This window comes from Arachis ipaensis, chromosome B01, assembly GCF_000816755.2.
Source record: "Arachis ipaensis cultivar K30076 chromosome B01, Araip1.1, whole genome shotgun sequence".
Lineage (NCBI taxonomy): Eukaryota > Viridiplantae > Streptophyta > Magnoliopsida > Fabales > Fabaceae > Arachis > Arachis ipaensis.
The window spans coordinates 8221355-8249224 of record NC_029785.2 but is presented as its reverse complement, the minus strand read 5'-3'; the positions used below and the strand labels follow the sequence as shown (position 1 = coordinate 8249224).

At 33.1% G+C, this 27870-nt stretch overlaps 3 protein-coding genes and 1 long non-coding RNA gene across 8 annotated transcripts in view; all 4 read left to right on the top strand.

The window, feature by feature from the left end:
• The window catches only part of LOC107618402, a 74622-nt gene extending 67276 nt beyond the window's left edge, over positions 1 to 7346 (top strand). Inside the window, exons 1-3 of one of the 5 annotated variants that reach the window (XM_016320490.2) lie at positions 4043 to 4530; positions 5059 to 5495; positions 6358 to 7346. In XM_016320490.2, the coding sequence (XP_016175976.1) occupies positions 5170 to 5495; positions 6358 to 7204 (1173 nt within the window). In that variant the 5' untranslated portion in view covers positions 4043 to 4530; positions 5059 to 5169 and the 3' untranslated portion in view covers positions 7205 to 7346. Of the gene's footprint in view, positions 1 to 4042; positions 4531 to 5054; positions 5496 to 6357 lie in introns of those variants that run through there. The other 4 variants (XM_016320569.2, XM_021117054.1, XM_021117050.1 and 1 more) reach the window with 4 other exon arrangements.
• Positions 7998 to 8716, top strand: LOC110265110 (oxygen-dependent coproporphyrinogen-III oxidase, chloroplastic-like). The gene is made up of 3 exons (XM_021107888.1): positions 7998 to 8386; positions 8455 to 8550; positions 8666 to 8716. Exons 1-3 carry the CDS (start codon positions 8066 to 8068, stop codon positions 8714 to 8716), a joined length of 468 nt encoding a protein of 155 aa, XP_020963547.1. The 5' UTR covers positions 7998 to 8065.
• LOC110269297 lies at positions 16971 to 18583 on the top strand. The gene is made up of 2 exons (XR_002358276.1): positions 16971 to 17693; positions 18093 to 18583. It is a non-coding gene; the product is annotated as an uncharacterized LOC110269297 (long non-coding RNA).
• LOC110265108 (zinc finger BED domain-containing protein RICESLEEPER 2-like) lies at positions 19494 to 22044 on the top strand. Its single transcript, XM_021107885.1, has 3 exons — positions 19494 to 19653; positions 19737 to 21606; positions 21840 to 22044. The coding sequence occupies exons 1-3, from the start codon at positions 19494 to 19496 to the stop codon at positions 22042 to 22044; spliced, it is 2235 nt and encodes a 744-aa protein (XP_020963544.1).

Sequence of the window (27870 nt, the reverse complement as noted above, 5' to 3'; positions counted from 1 at the left end):
AATGGTATTTTGTTATAGAAATAAAAAATTATTTAATTATTTAACAAAAATAATTATAAGAATATATTTATTTTTTTATAATAATTTTTATGAGTGTATTTTTGTATATATAATAATAGGGTAAATGACATGAACAAATGAAATAACATTCAAATTTACATTATTGTCCTAAAAGAAACATTATATGCATGTTCAGTTTTGTCAATGAAACTATGTAAATCGAATCTAATAAACTCGATTTACCCTTCCGATATATAAATTGAATGAAATGGAATCAATTTAGCCATATCATTGGTAAATCGAAATAGATAGATTCGATTTAATAGGAGTATTTGTTGTATTATATAAATCGAAGTAAATGGGTTTGATTTACTATATGAGACACAACATGATATAAATCAAAGTTAATGAATTCGATTTATATATATTCGGGGTAATGGTAGTAAATCAAAATTAATGAATTCGATTTATATGTATAAGGGGCCAATGGTAATAAATTGAAGCTAATAAATTCGATTTATATATATGGGTCAATGTTATAAATCGAATTAAATAAATTCGAATTTGCTGTGAGGCTTTTCTATATAAATACGAGCAGAAAGTTAAATCATCATTAAAGTGTGATTCACAATAGCTAGTGAAGATTATTTTTTAGTTCTTGTGTACTATGAGGAACAATTAAGAAAAAAATGTGAGAGAGAATAAAATTTACTAATAAGGATCTGTTGAGTGTCTTTATCAAACTATCTATGAATTTTGTTGAGTTTCAAAATACTATAATCCAAAAACTGGAACTACATGTCATGAATTTACAGAATTTCTATTTCTGTTGTACGAGATGGTGTGAAATATGACTCCTTTGTGATAGACAGTGACAAAGATTTACAAGTTTTGTTTCAATGTTGTCAGTTTTTTAAGGCGAGGACCTATGAGCTATTGGCCAAATTTGAAGATATTGTTTGTAGTTTTGAAGGATCGAACCGAAATCCTCAATCTTTAGCAATGCCAGGAGCATCTAGTTCAATGCCTGTTGGTGCCTCTTCATCTGTGCCTGTCATTGCACCTGAGGCAGTTTTAGTGGCATCTTCGTCATTTGCAACTAATCTAAACCGCGACGGTGATGGAGAAATAGGTGATAATCGACCTTTCGGTTAGATTGCTATTGCGATGGCCAGTACTCGTGGTATGATTTCGGTTTTCAGGTAGGGTGGAGAACCAGATGGTGTCGAATATGTACTGCGGGATGATGATGATGTGGAGTCTACCATAATTCATGAGGATAGCGATGATGATATAGGGAGAAGTATTCTAATTGGGAGTAGGGGAGCATCTAGTTCGTGAACTCAGCAATACCTCCTGCACTTTCGACTTTAGACTTGGAGGCCATGAGACAACGTGGGTTATTAGATGTAGCATTTGAATTTGAGACCAGAGATACACAGGATACCAGAGGTCTAGTTGAGTTCCAAGTTGGTGAGCAGTTTCAGCATAAAGAGGAAGTCGTCTTAAGCGTGAAGACTTATAGCATCCACCGTGAGGTTGAGTATAGAGTGCTAGAATTTGATCATGTTAAGTATTATGAGAAGTGTAAGGAATTTGGCAACGATTGCACATGGTTGATTCAGATCACTCGTCGATAAGACGGTATAATGGACCTCATTGAAGGATTACAATGTGTTCATAACACGCAGCGGAAGAAAAGAAGGTAATCTTAAAGATTTATTTTGTGCTTAAATTTTATTCTAGAAAAAATACATGATATATAGATTAGATCTAAATACCTGTGTGTACGCTAGTAAAAATCACTTTCTCCTTCGATGGTACGAAGGCGCTATGCGTATCCACACCGAGACCAATCTTTGCTGTCAACTCCTTGACCAATGGACATCTGATCTAAATTGAGAAACATCTTGCAACTCTTTGCACGCCATAAAATTTTTCTCTGTCCTTTTTAATAATCCTATGACCAAGAACAATTTAGATTAAATTATAAAAGATTTATCTTTCAATATTATGATCACTATCACAATGATAAATCTCTAAATTTAATCAAGGACCTTATTATATTAATATTTTAATATAATAACAATAACAAATTATTTGACACATGATTGATTGGATTGTGGTCATACTCCTTATTCCCAACACTCATACATGTCTGGCTACATCGATATCTAATGATCACAGGATACTTGATTATCATGTTATATCTACTTTCATACTACCTATGATAAGAGCTGATGCTGCCGTGTCGATAAAGGTACTGCAAAAGTCGATAGAGGCACATTTTGAACCAAGCCCATGTAGGTCGGCCACCCTCAACGTGCCTCTCAAAGTCCGTCAGACATCCACTAATGCACTTACCGTCGATCGAGAGGACTAACTGGTACACCACATCCTACAGAGTAGTGGTGCACTCCCCCGAATGGCATATGAAAAGTATGTGTCTCCGAACGCTACCTCTCGATAAATGCACTGACTAGCGACTCATCCAATCAAAACTAATGGTCGTTGAGCCTCACAAAATGGTATAAGTCGACCATTTGCAAGTACGATATGATCCTATCTTCTATAGACATATCATGCTACCTCCTCATGCTAGTGATACATCGAGTGGACTGCATGATGATAAAAAAAATTATTTTCTAAGAATCATAAACAATTAACAAAACGATTCACTAAACAACCATTAAATAATGCATGCCCTTTTGAAAAAATATCCTAAACCCCAAACAAATAATTTTACAATACCCATATTCCCAACAAATTAAAAAAAAATCAAATATAATCTAAATCTAAATTCACTTAACACGGAGCATTTTAATTAAAAAAAAGATTTAATGTAAAATTCTAAATCACTATTACCACTTACACTTTTAATCTAAATTAAATTCTAACTAAACTTTTAGTCACCAGTTAATTTAACATTTAAAACTTACAAAATTCTAACAAAATCTCTAATCACTACTCTCACTAATAGTTATTTACTTATTTATAATCACAACTCTAAGCAGCATTTATAGTTTCAAAATTCTAACAAACTACTAAATCACTACTCTAACTACTATTTATAGTTTAAAAATTCTAATTCCTAACTAACGCTTATAAACAAATACTCTAAACGTTTTAATATTATTAACATTTTTGATCTATGTTAAAAAAAAAAAATCATTCATTAACCTCTTTATTAATGCTTCCAGCAATATAGGCAACTTCATCGAACCAATAGATACGATGTGGGTCATCCTCCATGCTTGCTGTTTTGAATCTTGTGGTATTGTTGCATAACTTTTTCTTTAGGATACATTTTGGGGGTGGAGGAGACAGTGAAATGTAATTCGAAACCAATGAATTCGAACTATATATATATAGTAAATCGAACATACTTCATTCGATTTACCCTAGGTGCACGTTTCCTATAAATTGAAGACCATTGTTTTGATTTTCTGTAGGCTTAAATTGAATTTGCTTGTTTCAATTTACTATAGACCAGCCATATTTAACGTCTTAACCCTACTAAATCGAAGCTGGTTATTCTGTTTTATAACTTTCCATACTAATTCGAATCATATTGATTCTATTTACCTTGAGAAGTTATAAATTGAAATTAATAGTTTCAATTTACATATAAATATAGACAAGACAACTATAAAATGCTCTTGCATTTAAGATATTCATGTAATATTAACTTCCATTTGTTTTATTGATGTGTTTTATACTATAATAATATAATATTTTTTAAAAAATAAAACCGATACATATAAATTATTAATAATATCAAAACAATCATCTTATAAAATATGAATTTGAATTTTTTAAATTTTAGATTTTCACTTTAGAGATAAAGTGAAATCTATCATCATTGAATGTTTTTTTTCTCATATTTTTTTTTTGTTTCACCTATAAAATAATTGTTGATAGTCCCATAAATTATTATTTATCTTTTAAAGTAAAATTCAAAATTTAAAATATACACATCCATAAAATATACACATCTCTATATAAAAAATGCAGGTAGATGGGCACTAGTTTTTAAAATTTATATATTCCAACTTCCAAGCTCGTCATGAAGTCCCCTGCTCTCGATTCCTTCTAAAATATCAAGTAGAGCATCCAGCATCCCAGTAGTTTCAGCTTTAATTCCAAGAAAAAGAAAACAACAAATAAGCAAATCAAACAATTCAATTTAGAATTCAGGAGTACATGTAACTAACTTGTAGCTTCGTTAATTTACTGTCACTCCCCTTCGTGCCGTTTATGCCGTTCGAGTTTCAGGGAGCTGCTACCCGCAGAATCAGCGATGGAATTGCTCTTTTGCCACGATGCTGCATTCCAGATTGAAAAAGACGTTTGCTTGGCCCTGATTGAAACCCAACCCAACCCAAAGGCCCAATCTGAGTTCAACACCATGAAAAGTTTGAAAATTTAGCAATAAATCCCCCAAATCCTATTCTCTCAATCTCTTTCACTCTCATAGTTTACCCAGCAGTTCTCCATGGCCAAAATTTTCAATGTGACTGTCCAGTTCAGGTAAGTCCTCCTCCTTCTCTCTCTGTTGTGTGACTTCGGTCTCCTCCTTCCTCTATTTTCTCTAGCAAGTACTTCAATATTGTTCAATGAATTCGTGGTACACTTGTACTTCTGTTGTGTTGTTTTTTATTTATTTTGTTTTTATGATTTATGAAGGTAAGATTGATGATTCTGCTGAGTGCTGAATTATTAAAATTTAAAATGATTATTGAATCTGAATTAATTTAGTTGAATTTGCTCTTGTATATTGTTTTGGACTGATTAAATTTTGTTCTGCTATATGGAAAGCATGAAAAGAGATGTGAACTTTTATTCTTTTATACAATAACATGGGGACATGAAAAAATAAAGTCTGATATGAATGTGGTTATCCAATAAGGTGCCCTATGATCAAAAGGGGATGGCTTATGCAATTGAAATCGTTGGCGGTCTGATGATGGTGCTTGATTTTTTATTTTGATTGTTTTGATTTCAATTTGTTTGTTATTGATGTTATTGAGTATTTTTTTTATTGTTTCCCAAAGCTAGGCTTAAAGCTTGATCCTTGAATGTGACAATCCACTGCTAAATTGAAATGCATATTGGCTTAGTGGCAAGTCTTGAAGAATAAGAAGAGAAAGAAATTAAGAAGAATCAAGAATGTATTCAACAAGGCCTCGTTCATTGTTAAAGAAAGACGTTAATGCCCTTTCTGAGGCACCTTCTTCAGAGGGTCCAAATTCAGGTTATCTTGTTCTCCAAGATGAAGCAGCACAAAGCTACGGTTTCTTTGGTTTGGTGAAGAACAGAAACATCAGCCATTTCCCTTTTCCTCAGAGCAAGAATCTGACCGTCAATACTAGAAGAGCAAAAGGAGATCCAGGGTCCACAAGGGATTACCACGAAGTTATGTTCATTCCAGTTCTTAATCAGCCCTTGTCTTCCAACCGCTACTATGTTATATGGAGGAAAGGAAAGCATCAAGGGTATGTATGCTAATCTTTGTCCCTCCATGCTTGAATCCACAAAATAATTAATCTTGCTTTGGAATTGATATGTTTTATGGATATCCATGAATTTATCTTGTCAATTTAAAACCGGCTATCATGTTCTCTACTCAATAGAAGCACATAAGAATATACTAATTTGGAATTAGAGAAAAGTGTTCATACTCGTATGCATGTGATTTATGGTGTCATAAGTCTTTTTAAACCACACAAACTATAGTTTTAAAGACTGAAGCACCTACCGAAAAGGAAAAAAAAAATCCAAAGATGTAAAACAACAAAAATATCTTCTAAAAAGATGTTCGTCTTTAAACGCCCTTTAGAGTTACACTTTTTATCAATTAAATAAATATTAACTCTCTATTTTTATATTTCATATCAATAGTTCAGATTTAAAATTTAGAATTTACTATTTAGCGTTTAAGATTTAAAATTTAAAATCTAGGCTTTAAAATTTAGACTTTATGATTTAGAATTTATAATTTAGATTCAATGTTAGAATTTAAAGAGTATTATATTTTTTATTTTCTCTAAAATGTATTAGCATTAGGTTCTAAAGATTTAAAAAAATTGACAAAAAATAACGAATAATCAAGTAGTTCAATTTCTGTTGATAAAAAAAGAAAGTTGACGCGGTACTATGCTACTATCTAAGATTTCCACATAAATATTTGCTTTTGGCACATTAGTGTTTTTTTTTTTCAACAATAAGAAAGCTATTTGGCAATGAGTTACTTTTATCAATTTTTAAAATGGATTTTTTTTTATCATTATTTTTTTAGTTTACCCTACTATAGTACTATTATTATTCTACAAACTGTTTTGTTATGTTGATGAGCAGGAAGGCATGTACAAGCTCAAAGGAAGAGGATATGGGAACTTGTTTATGCTGCAATTTTGTGAAATATATTGAACCAAGACCTTTGGACCCCTTCAACGAATATCAACAATTTGAGATAATCAAAAAGAGTTCTGGTTTCCATGCAAAGTCTGTTGCTCCTGATGGGATCCCTCCTTCATTCTTAAGGACGAAAGGTTGGACTGTTGAAGCTTCTACACCCTGGAATTACAATTTGGAAGAAGCTCTTGGCCTAAATCAATTGTTGCGTGGTCAATTACCGGCATTCGATTTCCCATTGTCTAATGATAGTTCTGGTTCTGTGGTTATTGGGAAGTGGTACTGTCCATTTATGTTTGTGAAGGAAGGAATGAATCTCAAGGACCAAATGAAAAGATCTGTGTTTTACACATTGACTCTTGAGCAAAGTTGGGAGAAGATTTTGTCAATGAAGAATAGTAGTGTTATTGGTAATGAAGGTAATGATGGGGTGTTAGTGGATGTTGTTGTTGAAACAGAATTTGCTATGGTGGATGGAAAAGAAGCTAACTGGGGTGAAGGGAATGGTGTTAATGGAGTGGTTTGGTTTAGTGTGGGAAGAGAGGTTAGAGTTAGATTGAGTTCGGTTATTGTGGAAAGAATGAAATGGGAGCAAGAAAGAGGTGGTTGGTTGGGTAGGAATAGAAGGCACGAGAGGATAATTAAAAAGAAATTAGAAGGGGGCATTAAATGGGAAAATTTTGCGTGTTATGTTCTTGTGGAAAGCTTTGTTTTGAAGAGAATGGATGGAAGCTTTGTGTTAACTTATGGTTTCAGACACACTCATCAAACTATGTGTAAATGGGAGTGATGATCACGTTGTGACTCAATTCGTTTCTTATGAACATACTAGTTTGGAAATTATTTGAATATAAAATTCAACTAAATAAAAGAAAAGAGAGGTGCAGTGTGGGATGTAATCTTAATGATTCTTTGATAATTGCTTTCAAGTATTTCATCCCATCAATGCAAGATTCATCGGCTCTTACTCTCTTATCAAATACATCTCTCGCTTCAGCTTGTGCTGTCTTTAACACACTTGGATTCTTCCACCGGTGAAGACATCCTGAAAGCTCAAAACTTATTTTAATGAGATGATAATACATTACATTTTGCGCAAACTCATAAATCATCATGGTTAAATAATATGGATTGTGTGCTTATGCTCCTTAAAACTCAATAAATTCAATTATTATTATTGTTGTTTTATTTATACTCTACTGACAATGTATTTTTGTACGAATCAACAGATTATTATACATTAACAATAAAATAAAGATTTAATTTTTTGACTATTCTTATAATTTTAGTGAATTTTTAATTAAATTTTTATACCATATTAAATTTTATAATTAAGTCTTTGTCAACGATAAACGTTAAAATTTTTTGAGAAAAGGACAAATAAGTCCCTGACCTTTTAACCCGCGGACATTTTCGTCCCTGACCATTGAAAAATACTTTTAAATCCCTGACCTTCACAAAAATTAGACGGATGAGTCTCTCCGTCCAAATGTCTCCGTCATACTCAACGGAAAAGTCTGACGTGACTCCCATTCTGATGACTTGGTGTCATAGATATACATGTGGACTGATGAGTCAACAGGATAGTTTCAAAAATTGGACAAATAAGTCCCTCAACCCTAAAACTACGTCGTTTCCCGTTTGGCCCTAAATGGCCCATTCTTCTTCCTCCTCCTCTTCTGTAAGGGCCCGCTTTGAGAAGATTATTAGAGAAGCTCAGGACCCCGTCTGCACCGCCCTTGAGGCCGCCGACGGTGGGGCCAACTTTAAGGAGGACGTTTGGTCCAGGCCCGGCGGCGGTGGCGGCATCAGCAGGGTTCTCCAGGACGGGGCCATTTGGGAGAAGGCTGGAGTTAATGTCTCCATTGTTTATGGCATCATGCTGCCAGAAGCTTACCGCGCTGCAAAAGCTGCCGCTTCTCCTAACCAGAAGCCTGGTCCTATCCCGTTCTTCGCCGCTGGAATCAGCTCCGTAAGTGTTCCCCCATTCAATTCTTTTCGATTTCAGATGGAATGGGAAATGACATCAACCTTTTTCAGGTTTTGCATCCGAAGAATCCATTTGCCCCAACCTTGCAGATTATGATTTTTCATCCTTATTTCGGAGCTGTTTCTCATACTATTATTACTACTGTTGTCTGTCATATAGCTCAAAATCTTACTTATGCCAATTTCTAAGGTTATTGTCTTGCAAATAAGTATCTGCATAAATTTGCTGCTACTGACTGTGTAACCCTGTTGCATTCTACAGATGCTCTTGGAGCACCTAGGCAGTGGTAGTTTGGCGGGGGGACTGACTTGACTCCTGCTTACATTTTCGAGGAGGATGTTAAACACTTCCATTCGGTATATTCTCAATGAAAAAATATTAGTTCATGACATTTTTGCGATTTAGATTTAGAATTTTAGGGAGAAAACAAGTCAAGTAAAACACTAATGAACCATAGTTCTGCTGTTTTAAAATGGCACTTCACATTCATGTATTGCTTCTTATGTTTTTTTATAGATAGATTTGAAGTGTTGGATGGGTTTACCTGAATCTGATTCCTATAACTAGTTTCTTTTCGTAAATAAGGCATCTAAAACAACCTTCTTTAGTAGGTTAAAAGAAAAAAGAGTGAGCTTATTGTTGTTGAAACAAGAGCAACTTGGAGGGCTGCCAATGACTTATACTCAGGTAAAAGGGAATCTCTTCAAGTGAATTAATTACTAGATTTAGGCTTTGTAGGATATGCTTACACTTGGTCTAACAATCAGGTTGGGGAAGCAAATATTTAAGAAAGGCTAGATAGAGCCGTGGCAATAATAAATTGGAAGGAAGCATTCCTAGAAGGAGTGGTAAAGCATTTTCAAAGATACAGATCAGACCATTGTCCAATCCTAATCGATGTTCATGGGGAGAGCTTAAAAAGAAAGAGGCCATATATTTTCATATTCAAAGAATGTGGCTTAGAGACTCTGAATGCAAAGAGATTATCAAAAAGGCTGGGCTGTGAACTATGATCAAATTGAAGAGAAACTAGGAAAGTGCAGCAAAGCATTGCAAGAATGGAGAAAAGAGAAATTTGGGGAGCTTCCGAAACAAATAAAGGAAAACAAGAACTCATATGACAACTTACATCTCACTCACAAATTGAAGAAACAATTTTGAATTTGAAAAGAGCACAGGCAGACTTAGACGAACTCTTCTATCAAGAAGAGATTAAATGGGCCCAAAGATCTCGTGCGAAACAGAGTATTCTTGCGTTTGATCTTTGGTCTTCCTTAAGGTTTAATGTAATTCTGTAAAAGCTCTGTGGGTGTAATAGGCATTGTACACAAGGAAAGGGATGAGAGTGTATGTAAGGGGTAGCACACAAAACGACGTCATTTTGAGTGACAGGGACTTATGTGTCCCTTTTTTAAAAGCTCCATCCCACTAACGTGCTACGTGGGAATGCCGTTAAGCCAGGTAAGTAGAGGGGGAGCCAGATCAGCCTTTTTCGTTGGGTCTGACGGTGGCTTATGGACGGAGGGACTGATCCGTCTAATTTTTAGGGACGTCAGAGACTTAAAAGTATTTTCCAATGATCAAGGACGAAAGTGTCCGCGGGTTAAAAGGTTAGAGACTAATTTGTCCTTTTCTCAAATTTTTTTTATATAGTATGAATTTATTGATATACTCGTACCCTCTCCACCTGGACATACTTTTCTTCCCATTTCTCGTCTTATGAAATGTGAATAACCAAATGCCAAAAAAAATAAAATCAACAAAGATAAAAGGATTAACATGGAGTGGACCAAGAAAAATATAAAAAAAAAAACTAAAATCATCAAAAGGGAATCTTTATCTTTATAGTAATATAAATGAAGAATTTTTATGCTGACGTGATGCTTATACATTAAGTTTGAGAGTTTATTTATTTTTTGTGTTATTACTATAAATTTTAAACTTTTATTTATAAATTATAAATTATTATTTGCTTAGGTTGTTACTTTTTAAATTTTTATCTTTATCTTTATAGTAATACAAATGGGAAGCTCTTATGCTGATGCCGCTCGTACCTTGATTTTGAGAATTTATTTGCTTAGGTGTCGTCACTAGAAATTTTTAGAATTTTATTTATAAATTATAAACTAATTATTTGCTTAGGTTATTACTTTTTAAATTTTAAATTACGCTTTCTTAGGTTGTTAAATATTTAGCTTTTAATATTATTGAACCAATTATTTGCTTAGGTGTTATCACTAAAAATTTTTAAAAATTATAAATTATTATTTGTTAAGTTATTTTTTATAAATTAAAATTTTTTAAAAAATAATTTAAATTTATTTTAGTTCAAATTTATTCCTAATCTAATAAATTCACGTAATTATTGTTTGAGCCAACTCAAATTAGTTCAAATTTAATCCTAAGTTAATAATGATAATAATTAATAATTATTCAATTAGTTTTCGTATAACAATAAGGTGCTGAATTAAGCTTGGTATCATTGATGACTATAATTGTGCATATTTTTTAGTCTTTGATAAGAAGGCAAAACAAGTATTGAAAAAGAGATGCATAAAGATACTTGATTCACTCTTATTGGTAGGTTCTAACCAGTATATATTTATTTTTAGAAACATTGACAGAAGTATTTTTAATGACAATTTTTATATTTTTTCTATTAGGATAAAGTATACTTTTTGTCCCTGAAGTTTAACAAAATTTTCAAAAATACCCCTAAGTTTTATTTGGTTTCAATTTTGTCCCAAAAGTTTTCGATTTGCATCAAATATATCCCTGATGGCTAATTTTTCAAAAAATTTAAGATCAATTCAACAACAATAATATAAGAACAACGCTCAACACAAGCAAATCAAACATAATTTTCATACATTATTGTTAGATTGGTCTTAAAATTTTTTGAAAATACAGGCGTCAAGGGTATATTTAATACAAATCGAAAATTTTTGGGACAAAATTGAAACAAAATAAAACTTCGGGATATTTTTGAAACTTTTGCCAAACTTCAGGGACAAAAAGTATACTTTACCCTTTTTATTAATATATTAAATGATACCCTGCAGAAAGGAGATTCATCAGATACATCTACATTTTTGCTCAACCTAATTGACAAGACTTTTCTCTTTATCATTGAAGTCCAAATATCTGATAATCTACATTTTCTACCTTCTTACAAAGTTAGGAAGAAAAATTAAATAAATATATATTATAAATTTTCTTTTAAATTATTATAAAATAAATGAAAAAATATTTTTTATTTTTAACATATTATTAATTTTTTATTATCACCCTTAATTTATCAAAGCACATATATAAAATAGATAGTTTATTTATAACATTATTTTTTTGTCTTTTTGTTATAAAGGATGTACACGGTAAAATTTTAAAAAAGAGGTCTACCACATGCTCACATTCTTTTATGGTTGAGTGGAGACCACAAGATAACAACGACAACTCAAATTGACCGGTTAATATCGTCAAAGTTGTCTGATCTTGTTCGGTACCCAAAATTGTTTAGGGCTGTGTTTACATATATGATTCATAGACCATGTGGTAGAGATTTCTCAAAATCTTCCTGCATGAAAGATGGGTAGTACACCAAATATTATCCCAAAATATTCAATAGCACCACAGTTATCGATGATAGTGAATACCTATTATATAAAAGACGAGACACCAGAGTTGTTACTGAGAAGAAGGCAATCCATATGGATAATAGGAATGTGGTTCCATACAATACATATCTGTTGTTGTCTTATCAAGCGCATGTTAATGTAGAGTACTGCAACAAGTTAAATGCTATCAAATATTTGTTCAAGTACATGAATAGCAGTTGGAGTTTCAAAGGACACTTCTAGTGGAGAAGATGCTCAGGTTATTGATGAGATCAAACAATTTTATAATGAGATGGCCTTCAATGATGAGATTAACTTTTTATTTGTTTAGAGAGAAAAATATCATCTTTAAATATGATGACGATCTTGAGGAGATCATGAAAGAAGAGGAAGAAAAATGTACGATGTTCTTAACATGGATGGAGGCCAACAAAGAATTTGAAGCAGGTCAAACTTTGACGTATGATGAGTTTTCAAATCAATTTGTTTATGATAGAGAAGCAAGAGAGTGACATCCATGCAAAAATGGGTATTCTATCGGGAGGTTAAACTATGTTCCACCAAGTACACGTGATATCTACTATATGAGAATTTTGTTAACAGAGAGATTGCATAATATATGAGTTTATTAGGACAGTTAATGGGATTACATATTCTAGCTTCCAAGATGTTTGCTATTCCATGGGACTACTATGTGACGATAGAGAATTCATTGTAACTATTAATGAGGTAAACTATTTGTGATGTTACTGATATCAAATAGCGTTAACAAATCAGATCGTGTTCGGAATGCAACTTGGATATTATTAGCTGACGGGATACTATATAAGAGGAGAAAAGCATTGAAAGATCAAAGTATTTCACTATGTCTTTTTTTTTATATTAAGATTGTATTTTCTTATTACTTTTTTTTTAATAATATTAATGATTTTTATTTCGGAATTACTTATTAAATATTCATAAAATCATCATGTATTTTTGCTAGAACTAAACATGATTGATGACGAATTAAAAAACTTTTGCCTTATTGAGATTGAGAAGTAAGATACTCAACATCAATGCGAAATCTTTAAAAGACTATCAATCAATGCCATATCTTGAGTTGTGTGATGTTCGCCTTTTTCAGAATAAGCTAATAGAGGATGAGTTAGCATATAACACAAATGAGTTAACTCATACAAACTTATACACGGAACAAAATATGACTCATGAGCAAAGGTTAGTATTCGATGAGATACTCAATGCTGTTATTGCATACGCTGGTGGTTTTTACTTCGTCTATGCGCATGGTAGGTGTGGTAAGACATTTATTTGGAATGGACTTTCTTCTGCTATTCGTTCTAGAGAAAAGATTGTTTTAAATGTCACATCCAAGAAAATGCGTCTTTATTCCTACCTAGTGGCAAAACGCTCATTCTAGGTTTTCAATACCCATTATAATTACTGATGAATCTACTTGCAACATCAAGCATGGTAGTTTGAAGGCTGAGCTGCTCATCCAAAGTAGCTTAATAATTTGGGATGAAGCTCCAATGTTCAATAAAATGTGCTTTAAAGCACTTGATCGGACGCTCAGAAATTTTATGTTAGTTACTGATCAACATAAGACACATCAACCATTTGGTGGTAAGGTTGTGGTTCTAGGAAGTGATTTCAGACAGATACTTCCGGTAATTCCGAAAGGAAGTTGACACGATATATTGTCATCAGCTATTAACTCATCCCATCTGTGGTCGTTCTGTAAGGTTCTGAAGCTGCATACGAGCATGAAGCTTCTAATGTCTTATTCGGATCAATATGATGGTGAAATGAAGAGATTTGCTAACTAGATACTTGATATTGGAAATGGAAATATTGGCTTTGTTGTTGGCGATGAGTCAGAAGTTAAAATTCCAGATGATCTGCTGATTTCAACTGCTGATGACCCTCTCTCTCATTTGGTAGCCTTTGCATATCCAAATTTATTGCAAAATATGTCAGATTACAGGTATTTTCAGAGTAAGAAAATTTTTGCACCCACGCTTGAGAGTGTCGAGAAGGTAAACGACTTTGTCTTAACAATCTTTCCAGGATGGAAAAGGAGTATTCTCACACAACATGTCAAGTTGATGAGAATGAAAATGTACAACAAGAGTGGTTCACACCAGAGTTCCTAAATGACATCAAATATTCGGAACTACCCAACCACAAGTTGACTTGGAAGTCAGGAGTCGTTGTAATGCTACTGCGAAACATAGACCAGACTTCAGATTTATGCAATGGGACAAGGTTAATAGTTAACGAACTTGGCAACAATGTAATTGGAGCGACAATAGTGACCGGTAGAAATATTGGCGACAAAGTGTACATTCCAAGAATGAACTTGATTCCTTCAGATTCAGGATTGCCATTTAAGTTTTAACGGAGACAATTTTCATTAATAATGTGCTTTGCAATGACCATCAACAAGAGTCAGGGTCAATCATTATCATATGTAGGACTTTACTTGCCAAAATCAGTGTTCACTCATGGACAACTTTACGTTGCTTTGTCAAGAGTTAAGAATCGCAGTGGCCTCAAGGTTCTAATTCTGGACGAAGATAACAATCCAAAGTTATCAACAACAAATGTCGTGTGTAGGATTACCATGTGTTCATAACACGCAGCGGAAGAAAAGAAAGTAATCCTTAAAGATCTATTTTGTGCTTAAACTTTATTCCAATAATATACAATATAGATCAGATCTAAATACCTGTGTACGCTAGTAAAAATATTTTTCTCCTTCGATAGTACGAAGGCGCTATGCGTATCCACACCGAGACCAACATTTGCTGTCAACTCCTTGACCAATGGACATCTGATCAAAATTGAGAAACCTCTTGCAACTCTTTGCATACCATAAAATTCTTCTCCAAGAATTAGGCTCACATACGTTTATGTGTGTAGAGGTAAAGGAATAAAACCCTTGTGTTTTATTCTCATCTCTCTCACCTTCCTCTACTCTTGGCATACATATATACAGTATGAGATTTGTTACTGATTTTAAATTTGATTCTCAATTCAAATTTAAATCATATCTTGAAATTCTAAATCTAAATCCTTCAAATTTATGAATCATATCATAACTCAATTTGAAAACAGAATCAGTTAGGATCTCATCCATATTTAGAAATAAAATAACTAATTATTCTCAAATCTCATTTAATATTCTCAATCATCATACTATTATTATATTCTTGGTGCTAGCAAAGAATATAATAATATTTCATTTGAATTAATATAATTATTTATTTGATCAAATCAAAATAATAATTAAATAATTCTATAGCAAAGATTAGAACACTCGTTAGTGTGTGACCCCATAGGTTCAATACTAAGCGGGTAGTAAATTAGTCATACTAAATTTACTAATCAAGGTTGGCGTCTAGCAACACTCCTCAACGACCCGATAGTATGAAGTAATATATTTTTACTAAGAACCTTAGAAGAACAAAGTATAATTCTTTCCATCTTTCCAGCTCTTGGTTAACTCTTAGAGTATGGTTTAATTGTCAAACTCTAACTTGTTACCATTATTATAATGAACTGTGAATGACTTAAGAAACTCATTTCTTCATTCATTCAATCCCATTGGCCAAGGTTTTATTCATCTTAGTCATTATAATCATAGAGCTCAAACTCTTTACCGAGAGTTGATAAATTCCTTATTGACTAATTATTAATTCTACAAGTATTTAAATCATACCCAATATCCATTCAACTAGCACCCTAGGGTATTAGGTGTCCGGAATCAAAGTATAAGAAATACATTGTTAATTACTATGACAGTCGCAGGTCAAAGGAAACTCTATTACTATGTTCATCTTGAGAATATCCTATTGACAAATATGCGGTAATTATAACCATTAGGAATTCTCAGAGTGAGTCAGTTCAATGGTCATATCTCTATATGCATCATCTATATATATAATTTAATAAATGAGATCTATTAATCTTCATCCAATGAAGACCATTATATATATATTGATCTTTTCGGATTATTAATGTCCTTTTTAATAATCCTATGACCAAGAAAAATTTAGATTAAATTATAAAAGATTTATCTCTCAATATTATGATCACTATCACAATAATAAATTTATAAATTTAATCAAAGACGTTATTATATTAACATTTTAACATTTTAACAATAACAAATTATTTGACACTATATATATATATATATTGATCTTTCCGGATTATTAATGTCATTTTTAATAATCCTATGACCAAGAAAAATTTAGATTAAATTATAAAAGATTTATCTCTCAATATTATGATCACTATCACAATGATAAATCTCTAAATTTAATCAAGGACCTTATTATATTAATATTTTAATATAATAACAATAACAAATTATTTGACACATGATTGATTGGATTGTGGTCATACTACTTATTCCCAACATCGTGTTCAAAGAAGTTTTTAATAATATTTAGGTAAGAAAAATAGTGTTTTCATTTTAATAACATGTTATGATTACACTTTTGTACAAATATTTACTGTAAATATAACTAATTTATTTATAACTCTACTTTCAGACTTGAAATGAAATGTGTAATAGGAAGTACAACATCATATGCCAATTGCTTTTCTAATGAGGTTAGTAAAATACTAGGTTGTTAATAATTTTTCATTAGCTTTTTGTTATAAAGTTTAGTGTAAAACTGACATAGTACTATTACAGATATATATGTTCTTATTTTTTTAAATTTCTTTCCTTATGATTTAAGAATAAACTTCAAACTATTTCATTTGTATTTTATTTTGAGTAAAGATAAAACAACATATTTAGTATTTTATTATATAATGACGATGAGAGTGTTATACTAATTTCAAGAAATTTATTATTATAAAATATTATTTTCGATTTAACATGTTAAATTAAAATGTATCTCCATGCATTGTAGGGGTTTAACACTAGTTAATATTAGTGCAAGCTTCTTCTCACTACCAGCCAACAAAATCAGGAGTTCAACCTCCCAACAAAATCTCATTGGCTTTTTCCTAACTTGATGGCGTCTTTTGCAGAGGAAAAGAACATGCCCATGTTCCTCTAACCGCTGTTGGGGCATTGTTCTCTATCTTCTGGATTTCACCCGAGTGTTTCCGGAGAGAAACAGAGCAATTCTTCGTCAAGGGTGCCTGCACCGATTTCGGCATGTCAGATTCATCCTCATATCAGACTTGGTATTCAACGCCGATGGAGTTCCAAGAGCCCGAGCCTCCATCTGTGGTTTCTTAGCTCCTCCACAACGTGAGAGGGTAGTCAAGGACACCATGGAATGTTTGTGATTTATTTTCTGTATTAGGGGTTTTCTCAGCATCAGCTAACCCCGCGATCCCATAGTTAGGTATTCAATAGGAAAGGGAGCTCTTCATCCTTCTTCTCATCATCTCCACAGCGAATTAGATCAAAGGGTTTTGTTTCCACAACGAAGATGGGAGCGTGAGTGGGAGAGAATGTTGAGGGCTCTGTAAGCAACATAAATAAACCCAGGCACATAAAAAATGATCATGCAATGTTAGGAGGGGAGTTTGTTTTGCAAAGAGGACAGCTGGTGTGCAATCCGCTTTCTAAAAGCCTAAGGAGAAGTGTTAGAGAGAGAATTACTACTAGGAGGTTGGAGGGCTATGCTCGATAGTAATTAGTGGTACGATTCCGTCTCTGATTTTCTGTTATTCTTCCAATCTTCCTTCTCTCTCCCACCTTTTTTTTCTAGTCTTCTCTCTTTTTCTTCTTAATTCTGTGTATTCTTCTCTGAATCAAGTACTTCTAGCTTGCTGCAAAAATTCTGGTCGACGTCTTCCTTTTCTCCATCACATCATATAATTTAATTACTTTTTTATAAAATCTCATTTGTTGATATTAATCCACTATTCCATTAAATTTTCCTTGTTTTGTTATGAATCCACATTAATGAACTTCTCTTATTTCAATTTAATAAAATCCAGTATCTTCACCCTTTCAATTTGACGCTTTCATTGCCATAGCCGTAGCTGACAATACGCGAATAAAGAATATAGAAGCTGATATTAAACTCCTATTCCAGATGCTAGAATCGATTAAGGAGGAGCACATAGCAGAGTGCGCAAGAGTCTTCGAAGCCACTAATCTCAAATTTGATGCTATTCAAACTTCCATAGCCCCAGCTTCTGTACGATCAGCGTCGGAGCCGCTCTCTGTCGCGTGAACTATCCCGTGGTTCGAACTCAGGGTCAGATCCACCATTTTGGACGGGCTTACAGCCAAGAAAGGTGACTTTGGGTAGTGATGCTTTGGGTAGGCTTTTTGCTATGAACTAGTATTTTAAATTTTTTTGGATACCCGAAGAGGAGCAAATCAGCATCGTTGTAATTCATATGTCTGGGACGGCAATTCTGTGGTTTCAAATGTCTCAGAGGACGGCACAGTTTTGATCTTGGAATCAATTGAAGAGGGCTATTGAGATCGAGTTTGGTCTATCTTTATTTGAGTCTCTTAGGGAATTATTGTTCAAAATGCAACAGTCTAGCTCGGTGAGTGAATATTATTCAGAATTTGTGAGTTTGACTAATCGTACTAACATTTATCTGCCTGAAGCACTTAGGGATTGTTTTCTTAGTCGTCTCAGGCATGACATTTGACGCGAGGTCAAGGCACAATGCCCACCTCTTCTGATTAGGGGTGGAAATAGGCCAGGCGGCCTGCCAGGGGTCTGTAGCCTGACCTGTATTTAGCCTGGCCTGATAAAAAATAGACCCAGGCTCAGATTATTAAAAAAGTCTATATTATTTAAAAGGCCAGGCCTAGGCTTTTGAAATAGCCTGTTGGGCCTGTCAGGCCGGCCTGAGTCTGCAAATATATATATACTAATAAAAATGCTATTAAAAAGAATTGAACTCAGGTCTTCTAACTTATAAAAATACCTTTATCCACTCAGCCATTTGTCTCTTTAATTATATAGGTGTATTTTTATTTTCTTAATATCTTTAATCTTTGATGTTGGAATATCAAAAGTCAATCAAATAAAATAATTCTAAAATCTTTCCCTCCACACTAATAAAGAAATACACATTAACACGGTTATTTTCTTTTCTCTTCTCCACTTTACACGCTCTTACCAGCTACCAGCTACCAATCTATCATCCTCTTCATCTTCTCTTCCTTTGATTGTAAGCACTTCTTCTTCTTTCTCATGTCATTATTTTTTATTTTATTATTTTTATATTTATTGTTATAATGTTAATTATTTTTCATCAATTAGGATTTTATTCCGTCAAAGATCTTCTTTTAAGTTTGATTTTTTTGTTTGTGTTGTGATATTACTTCTACTTTTCTGAACATAAAATTTTATCTTTTTTTTTTCGTTAAAAGGTTCTTACTTTATGCCATTGATATGATGAAAGCAAAAAAAATCATGAGATAATGTTGTCTGTTAATTTTTGTTTAGGTATTACAATAGGCTTTAGAAATGGCTGAATCTGTAACTCCAAGTAATCCATTGACAAATTCTATTTCTTTAAATGGAGAAGAAATTAATCCGTCAGTACCAACAATGGCAACAACAGATACTGGCATTGCACCAACACACACAACAATTATTACAAATCAACCAGTCACTGATGAAAATGGTAGTAATGAAACTATTGTTACAAAAAAAGGAAGAAGACTTCACCAATTTGGGACGATTTTGATCAAGTTGAAAGTTCTGAAGGTACAAAAGCTATTTGCAAGTATTGCAAATCAGTGTTTTCTTACGCTGGAAAAGGAGCAAGTACTTCACATTTATGGAGGCATTCTAGTAGTTGCTTACAAAGGAGATTGCATGTTGCTGCACAAAAGAAGCAACCATTGATTCCATTTCAACCTTCCAATTCAAGTGTTAATCTCTTTGTGACACCAGGTGCAAGATATTCTCAAGAGAAGATGAGACAAATAATTGCTACAGCAATTATGATTCATGAGCATCCTTTCAGCATTGTTGAGGATGAAGTTTGGATGTGGGGCTTCCAATATGCCAATTCTGAATCTCATGAAATTTCTCACAAAACTGCTCGAAGTGATTGCTTGGCAATATATGAGGCTGAAAAGAAACAACTGAAGGCTTTGTTACAAGGTGTTAGAAAGATAAGTTTGACAACTGACATGTGGAGATCAAGCCATCAAATTGTTGAATATATGGTTATCACAGGTCACTTTATTGATGCAGGATGGAATCTTCAAAAAAGGATTTTGAGTTTTGTTCAGGTACCTGCTCCTAGACGTGGCATTGATGTTGCGGATGTTATTTTCAAGTGTTTGAAGACTTGGGGAATTGAAAACAAAGTCTTCTCAGTATCTGTTAACAATGCTTTCTATAATGATTCATGTCTAAGGGCTCTTAAGGATACTATTTCAGATAACAACTCATTACCTGTTGGTGGTAGTTTGTTTCATGTTAGGTGCTGTGCACACATTCTGAATTTGTTGGTACAAGATGGGCTAGGTAAAATTAAAGGTATTATTCATAAAGTTCGTGAGAGTGTCAAGTATATCCATTTTAATGATTCAAGATTTAAAACATTTGTTGAGATTGCTGAAAACAAGCGTTTGAAGGAGAAAAAACTCATCATTGATTGTCCCACAAGATGGAATTCTACTTACAACATGTTATCTGTGGCTTTGAAGTTTAAATCTGTGTTTCCTGTGTATAAGGAAAGAGAACCTCACTACAATTACGAACCATCATCAGAGGATTGGAGGAAAGTTGAGAAGATTTGCAAACTTTTAAAAGTTTTTAATCTTGCTACTCATGTCATTTTTGGTAGTGAGTATCCTACTGCAAACTTGTACCTTCCTGAAGTTTGGAGAGTGAAACAAGTAATTGATGATGCTATTGAAGATAGAGATTCCTTCATGAGAGAAATGGCAACCTCAATGAAAGAAAAGTTTGACAAATATTGGGGAGAATGTAATATGGTAATGTCTCTTGCTTGTGTTTTGGATCCTAGGTGCAAATTACATGTTATTAAATTCTGTTTTCCTTTAATTTACAAACCTGAACATGTGGCTGCTGAAAATGTTGAAAAAGTGAAGAATACATTGCAAGAAATGTATGATGAATATGCTGAAAAGTGTCATGATGAGACAATAATAAGTGAAGTTAACACTAATAGTCTAGTTGCTTCTTCTAACGTGGTTAGTTCTGAAATTAGTGGAATTGATGAAATGTTGAATATGGTTCGAGAAAAAGAAGCCATTCATCCAACAAAATCAGAATTAGAAGTTTATCTTGATGAGAGTGCTTACATTACTGAAGGCAATTCTAAGTCTTTTAGTGTTTTGGAGTGGTGGAAAAATAATAGCTTGAAATTCAAGGTTTTATCTAAAATGGCAGCGGACATACTAGCAATTCCTGTCTCAACCGTGGCTTCAGAGTCTTCATTTAGTGCTGGAGGAAGAGTTATTGATGAATATCGTTCTCGACTAAATCAAGAGTCCATTGAAGCTCTCATTTGTGGAGGAGATTGGCTTCGCAACAAGTATGGTTTGAAGAAAAAACCAAAGGTAAAAATCAACTTTCTAATATTTCTCTTTTTGACTAAGTATCTATGTTATAGAAAATATTTTCTCTTTTTAAATGTGAAAACATTGATATTGGTATGATGTGAGTAGTTAGAACAATAAAGTTGAATTTTCATGATATATGACTAAGTATTTGTTGCCGATATTTTGTCTTTATTTTATATCAATATTGTCTATAAATTTATTATTTTATATTTTATAATTTTAAAAATTAAATTATATCTTTAATTTAATTATTATTAAAAAAAAACAGGCCTATTAACAGGCTTCAGGCCAGGCCAGATTTAACAACAGGCCAGGCTCAATACTCATTAAAAAGCCTATATCAGGCTACAGGCCAGGCTAAGGCCAATATACTCTATTACAGGCCTGGCCTGTTAAGACTAAAGCCTGGCCTGACCTGGCCTGTTTCCACCCCTACTTCTGATATGTGTCGTCACCTTGTCACATTTGTATGAGGACAAATTTGCTTCGACCCCCCAAGGAACACGCTGGCCCTGCTACCCATCTTTCTCCATTCACGAACCAAACTCCAAACAGTGGGCCACGTCCTACCATTCGTGTAACGACTTAGTTTTCGGTGAAACAGAATTTTTACGAAAGTTCAACGAAACAGGAATATCTATTGCATCGTCAAGCACCTCGCTACGTCATTAGTTACTAAACTAGTGAAAAACTACGTTTTCGAGCCACTTCGACTAGGAATTTCAAAAATTTGAATGCATGGTTAGAATCCATTTAATGAGCCGATTTCGAATACGCAAAACGTAAATACTAATATTTTTTTATAATAATATAATAATCGGATTCAAAATCTACTGACACTCTCCGATGAACTTAGCTCTGCTAATGTTTCATCATGGATTTTTTATCTTTGATATACTCATCTTACTAGTATTATTTATACTAGTAGCTCACATGTTTATCTCTAGATGTGTTATTACTTGTGTTCCAATACATCTAGTTCTAGTAATTATCTCCTTAATGATATTTTATAATTTATTTTTTGTAAGTGCCACGGCCTTCCTTGGAGTGACATCACCAGTTTCATTTCTTCTTCTTCAAGCCAAGGTTTCTTGAGAGAAAAGGCTGGAAAACTCCATAAACTTCATACTTTGAAGCTCAGATCTTTAGCTTTCTAAAACTCCACTAAAAAATCTAAACCAATTAAAGTGTTCTTCTGTTTTTCTTCTTCACAACCATACTAGATTTCACAAGGTAAGCCACTGTATTTTCATTAAAAACCTCCCTTGAAGGTTTGGCCATGGTAGCACCATGGAAGAACTTGATGCTCTTGATGTCTTTGCTTAGGATCTCTTGTCTAGGAACCTTGTGAATCAAGAAACCTCCATTTTTAGCTCAAGAAAGGTGAGAAAATTCTTCCTAAATCTATGATAAAGGTTCGGCCTTCATGTGTTTCTTGGGTTATAAGTTGTTTTTGATTAAAAATTAGATGAAAAAGTGAGTTAGGAATATCTTAGAAAGAACCGATTTTAAGGGCTGTAACAAGAGGTAAGGTTTGGATGAATTAAAATTGGTTAATTGTGTTCTTGATGTGTGAATTTTAATTGATGATTAATGGTTGAAATTAGATGTTTATATGATTGATTTTTTATGAAAAATTGGTGATTTATAAGGCGGACAATTCGATTTCATGGAGATGCATGAAAATCGAACTATTTCAGCCTTGGATGAGGTTGTTTCTAGGTTTGAATCTTGTGAAATTTCATGTGGTTTGGTGGATGAAAGTTGCACCTAGAAAATGAGAATAACCAGTCACTTAAAAGCTTGAAAAATGAGTTGAAAATCAAGCCAAAATCATGAGCAAAAGTGGTGGTTGTTCGGTTTTCTTGGTGAGCAAGAAACCATCAGCAATTAAAATTATTTTGGGGATATGAAAGTAATTAATTAAAAGATTAAGGATAAAATAGTAATTTCACAAATTTATGGGGGGTATTTTGGATATTAATAAAAAAGTTAAGGTTAAAATGAGAATTTTATAAAAAAGTATAAGAATATTTTGGTTATTATGAAAAATAGTAGAGGCATTTTGGTAATTATATAAAAATATTGGGACAAAAATATAACTATGAAAAAGTTTGGGGGTTAAACTATAAATAAATAAAAGTTCAAAGGTCAAATTATAATTTCTAAAAATTTGGAGATAAAATATTATTAAATGAGTTTTAATAATAAAATATTATTTTTTATTATTTTTTTATTGATAATATTATAATATTATAATAATAGAATGACAAAATAGTAATTTCACATAAAGATCGGAGGCAAAATGGTAATTTTTCTCAAAAGTTTTAGAAAGACAATTTTAAAGTTCAGAATCTCATAATCCTCTTCATAAAACACCTAAGGAGAGGTATGAGGAGAGTACTATGATTGATTAATATGTTAAAAGTGTAACAACTTAGTTTTCGGGTACTTGAGATCATTTTTTAAGATACGGAGTTTTTCGGAAGATCAATGAAGGGAACATCTCTGCTATATCATCAAGCACCTCAATCTACATCATCATCATCATCATCATGTCATCACTAAGCAAGAACCTCTTTTGAGGAAAGCTCGACAACGCATTCGCGAAGAACCTAGTTTTTGAGCCGTATCGATTAAGAGTTTTTAATTCTGGTTTCCATAAATAGTCTCAGTTTGACGAACCGGACCCAATTCATGAGAGAAGAAAAATAGTAATATAATATTATTATTATATGAATATTAGAGATTCTTGAATAATATTATAATATTATTTGATCTGTTTTAGTTAAAAACAGGAGATCGGTTTAACTGGGTTCACAGTCTTCTGGTACAGGTTAACAGCAGCACTCTCTGATGACTTTAACAATGCTAATGCCACATCATATACCTTCTCTTCTTATGTTAATCATGTTACTAGTGTCATCTATACTAGTAACTCAGATATTAATCTCTAGAAGTGTTGTTAAGTGTGTGTTCTAATACATCTAGTTTTAGTAATTATACACCTGAGATATTTTAAAATTATTTTAATCCACCTCCCAGGCAGCCAATCAAAGCTCACCCTACACCCCCAAGACACTCCAAGGCTGGTCATTTGCTCCTTTTGGCCAAAAATGACAGGAGAGAAACTTTTATTACACTTAAATCTTCAAAGCTTGATTTTTTCTTAACTAAAACTCAAATCAAAATATCAATCCGACCAAAATGATCCTCTCTTCTTTCTCTTCATAACCATGTAACTTATCAAGGCTGAAAATCAGGTGAGATGGCTGTCTTCCTCCCTCTTCAATTCGGTTTTCAAGGAAAACCATGCTAAACATGTATTTTCTTGATGTTCTTCCTTAGATCTCTTGCTTAGCTTGACTTGTGAGCCAAGAATCTTCCATTCCCAACACGTTTAAGGTGAAAAATCCCTTCCTAACATGTTGATTTAGGTTCGGTCAGTTGAGGTTTTATGGATTTAAAGTTGTTCTTGATGTATTTTAGAAGGAAAAAGTACTCTAGGAACACCTTGAAGCATAACCGAAAATAGGAGCAGCAAATCAAAGTAGAGGATTTTAATTTGAAATTAACTGTTTTAATTTATGAATGCCACGGAAGTCTAGTGGATAATTACAAATAATTTATGATTGTTTGGAATGAATGAATGATAAGTTTGAGTTGGACTTGTGACTAAATTTGATAAATATGTGTTTGATTTCTTGATTATTTGGGAATGCTGAAAATTCTTATTATTAGCTAGTTATAATGAAAATTTGTTGAGTTGTGACCAATTGATGAGAATTGGTTGAATTGTGGCTGTGAATGGTGATTTATTTGATATTACTTATTAAATTGAAATATGATGAGTTAATTATTGAAAATCTGACATTTTGATAATTAAGAAATTGAGTTTGGATTGTGGTTGTGATTGTGACTGGTTTGCTTGATGGTGTTCTGATAGCTGTTATTGTTAATTTATGATTAATTGGAATTGATTTTGAGAACTTTTAAAGGATTGAAGTTTCGATTATTGAATTGTTTCTTGAAATCTGACTTTTAAAACAAAATAGTAACTTTGCTAATGAATAAATGACTTTAAAATAACTAGAATTATGGAAGGCTGATTTTTGGGATTACTAGTTATTTAAGTTTAATTTGAAAAGGATTTTATAATATGTGGAAATTAGTTATAAATTGATGAGATGGAACTTGGATTGATGGATTATGTGGGAATTGTGAATTATGATTGAATTGTTAATTATTACGAATTGTGAATTTTTGATTGATTGAGAATCTTCTATTTGGTAATTGTTGAGAAAAGGTGGATGAATTGTTGAGAAAAAGGGAACCCGTGAGGGTGGGTAAGTCTTAGTTTTAGGTGAGGTGCTGTCGAAATTTTATAAAATTTGAAGTTTTATTTGAAAAGTTATTTTAGAAGATTTGAATTTGAAAATTTATATTATTTGAGTTTTATTTAGTTAAAAAAAGAATTATATTATTTTGAATTCGATTTACCAAAGAAAGGTTTAAGTTTCGAGTTTGAATTATTTAAGAAAGGAATTATATTTTGAGTTTGATTCAATATGCAAAGTGTTATGTTTTGGCTTGAAATAAAGGATTACTTTTTAGGAGATTGGTGAATTTATAACATTTGAGTTGGAATAGTTAAGAGAAAGACGATTTTTGAGTCTTTGGGAAGTTAATAAACTTGAGAAAGAGTTACTGAACAAGAGTGTGAAACTGATGATGAATAATGAGGATGATAATTGATTATTGGGCCTTGGGCCAAACACAGGAACGGGGACGCTCGTAAACCGTGTGTTGCTTTTCCGTTAGCCCTAGAGGTCCTGTAGACCAAAGTTCACCTACAGAGAGTTGCTATTCCTGTAGGCCGAAGTTCATCTACAGTGGATATCAGTTGTATATCTCAGGATGTTGCTCCTGTAGGCTGAAGTTCACCTACAGAGAGTTGCGATTTCTGTAAGCCAAAGTTCACTTACAGGGGCGCCATTTCTGTAAGCCAAAATTTACTTACAGAGGTGCTATTTCTGTAGGCCGAAGTTCACCTACAGAGAGTTATTGTGTTGTGTTTAAACTATTCCTGTAGCCAAAGTTCACTTACAGGGGTGCCATTTCTGTAGGCCAAAGTTCACTTACAGAGATAAAGCCATATCTGGCTAAGAATGCTGGGTTGCATCGGGAGTAGGTCGAAACCGACAGATGAGCTCATTACCTACATTAGGGCTAGACATGGATCATACTTGGGTGTTCATTTCCTCTGTTATGATTGTTGTATGAATGTATGCTTTCTTTGTTGTATTCTATTCTCTATGTATGTGTTCTATTTTCTTGTATTCTTTTGTTTGTGTTCTGCATTCTATTTTCTATAGTTTCTCTATTTATCTATATCTACTATTTACTGCTCTTCTGTATTCTGCTATTTGTCTGTTAAACAACATAGAATTAATGAACTTAACTAATAACCTCGGCCCTACTAAGAACTCCCCAGTTCTTACCCATTCTCTTTCCCTTCCCCCTTCAGATGGAAGCATGAGTACCCTTCCGTAGTTCGTTGATGACCGTTCGCAAAGAGGATTCCGCTCTAGGTAGTCTTCTGAGTCTAGGGTGAGCTCTGTTATCTATTTATATGTATATACCATGAGACCAGCCAACGTCTGCACCCCCGTTTGTATGCGAACTTTACCCTAAATCATGTGTACAAAATCCTGTTATGTGGCTACTTGATGAAGTACCAGTAAGACGTCATATGGCAAAGTATGATCATGCAGAGGAGTAGTAGATCATATCCCATCCTTTGATGACGTTCCACCTGACTTTAGTTTTGAAGACCTAGACCATACTTTCCCTCGCTTTAATAGTTTAGAGGGACTAGGTGAGTATAGAGTCTAGGCTAGCCTAGGTGTCAGCTTAGGGACTTCTTGAATAGGTCAGAGCCTGGGATGTTGTATGTATATATATGTATATAGTTATTACCTAGCTACTTGTAGGGGTGTTCTAACTAAGATCTATGTTCCAATAGAGGCTGGATAACTGAATGTTGTCAACTGCTTGAAATGTATGTATATAAGTGTGTGTTTACTTTTAACTGCTTATCTTGTTGTTTTTTTATGATATCATCTGTGTATGTTCATGCTTGTCAACTTAAACGCTTTCAAAAAAAAAGTACCTCGCAAAATAACCACGTTTTAACAACGAATCAGACTCATATAATAAATAATAGATAATAATTAGGAAGACAAGTTGGTAGCGCTCAATTTCCAGTATGATCTAAACATACTGAAAATTGAGTCGTT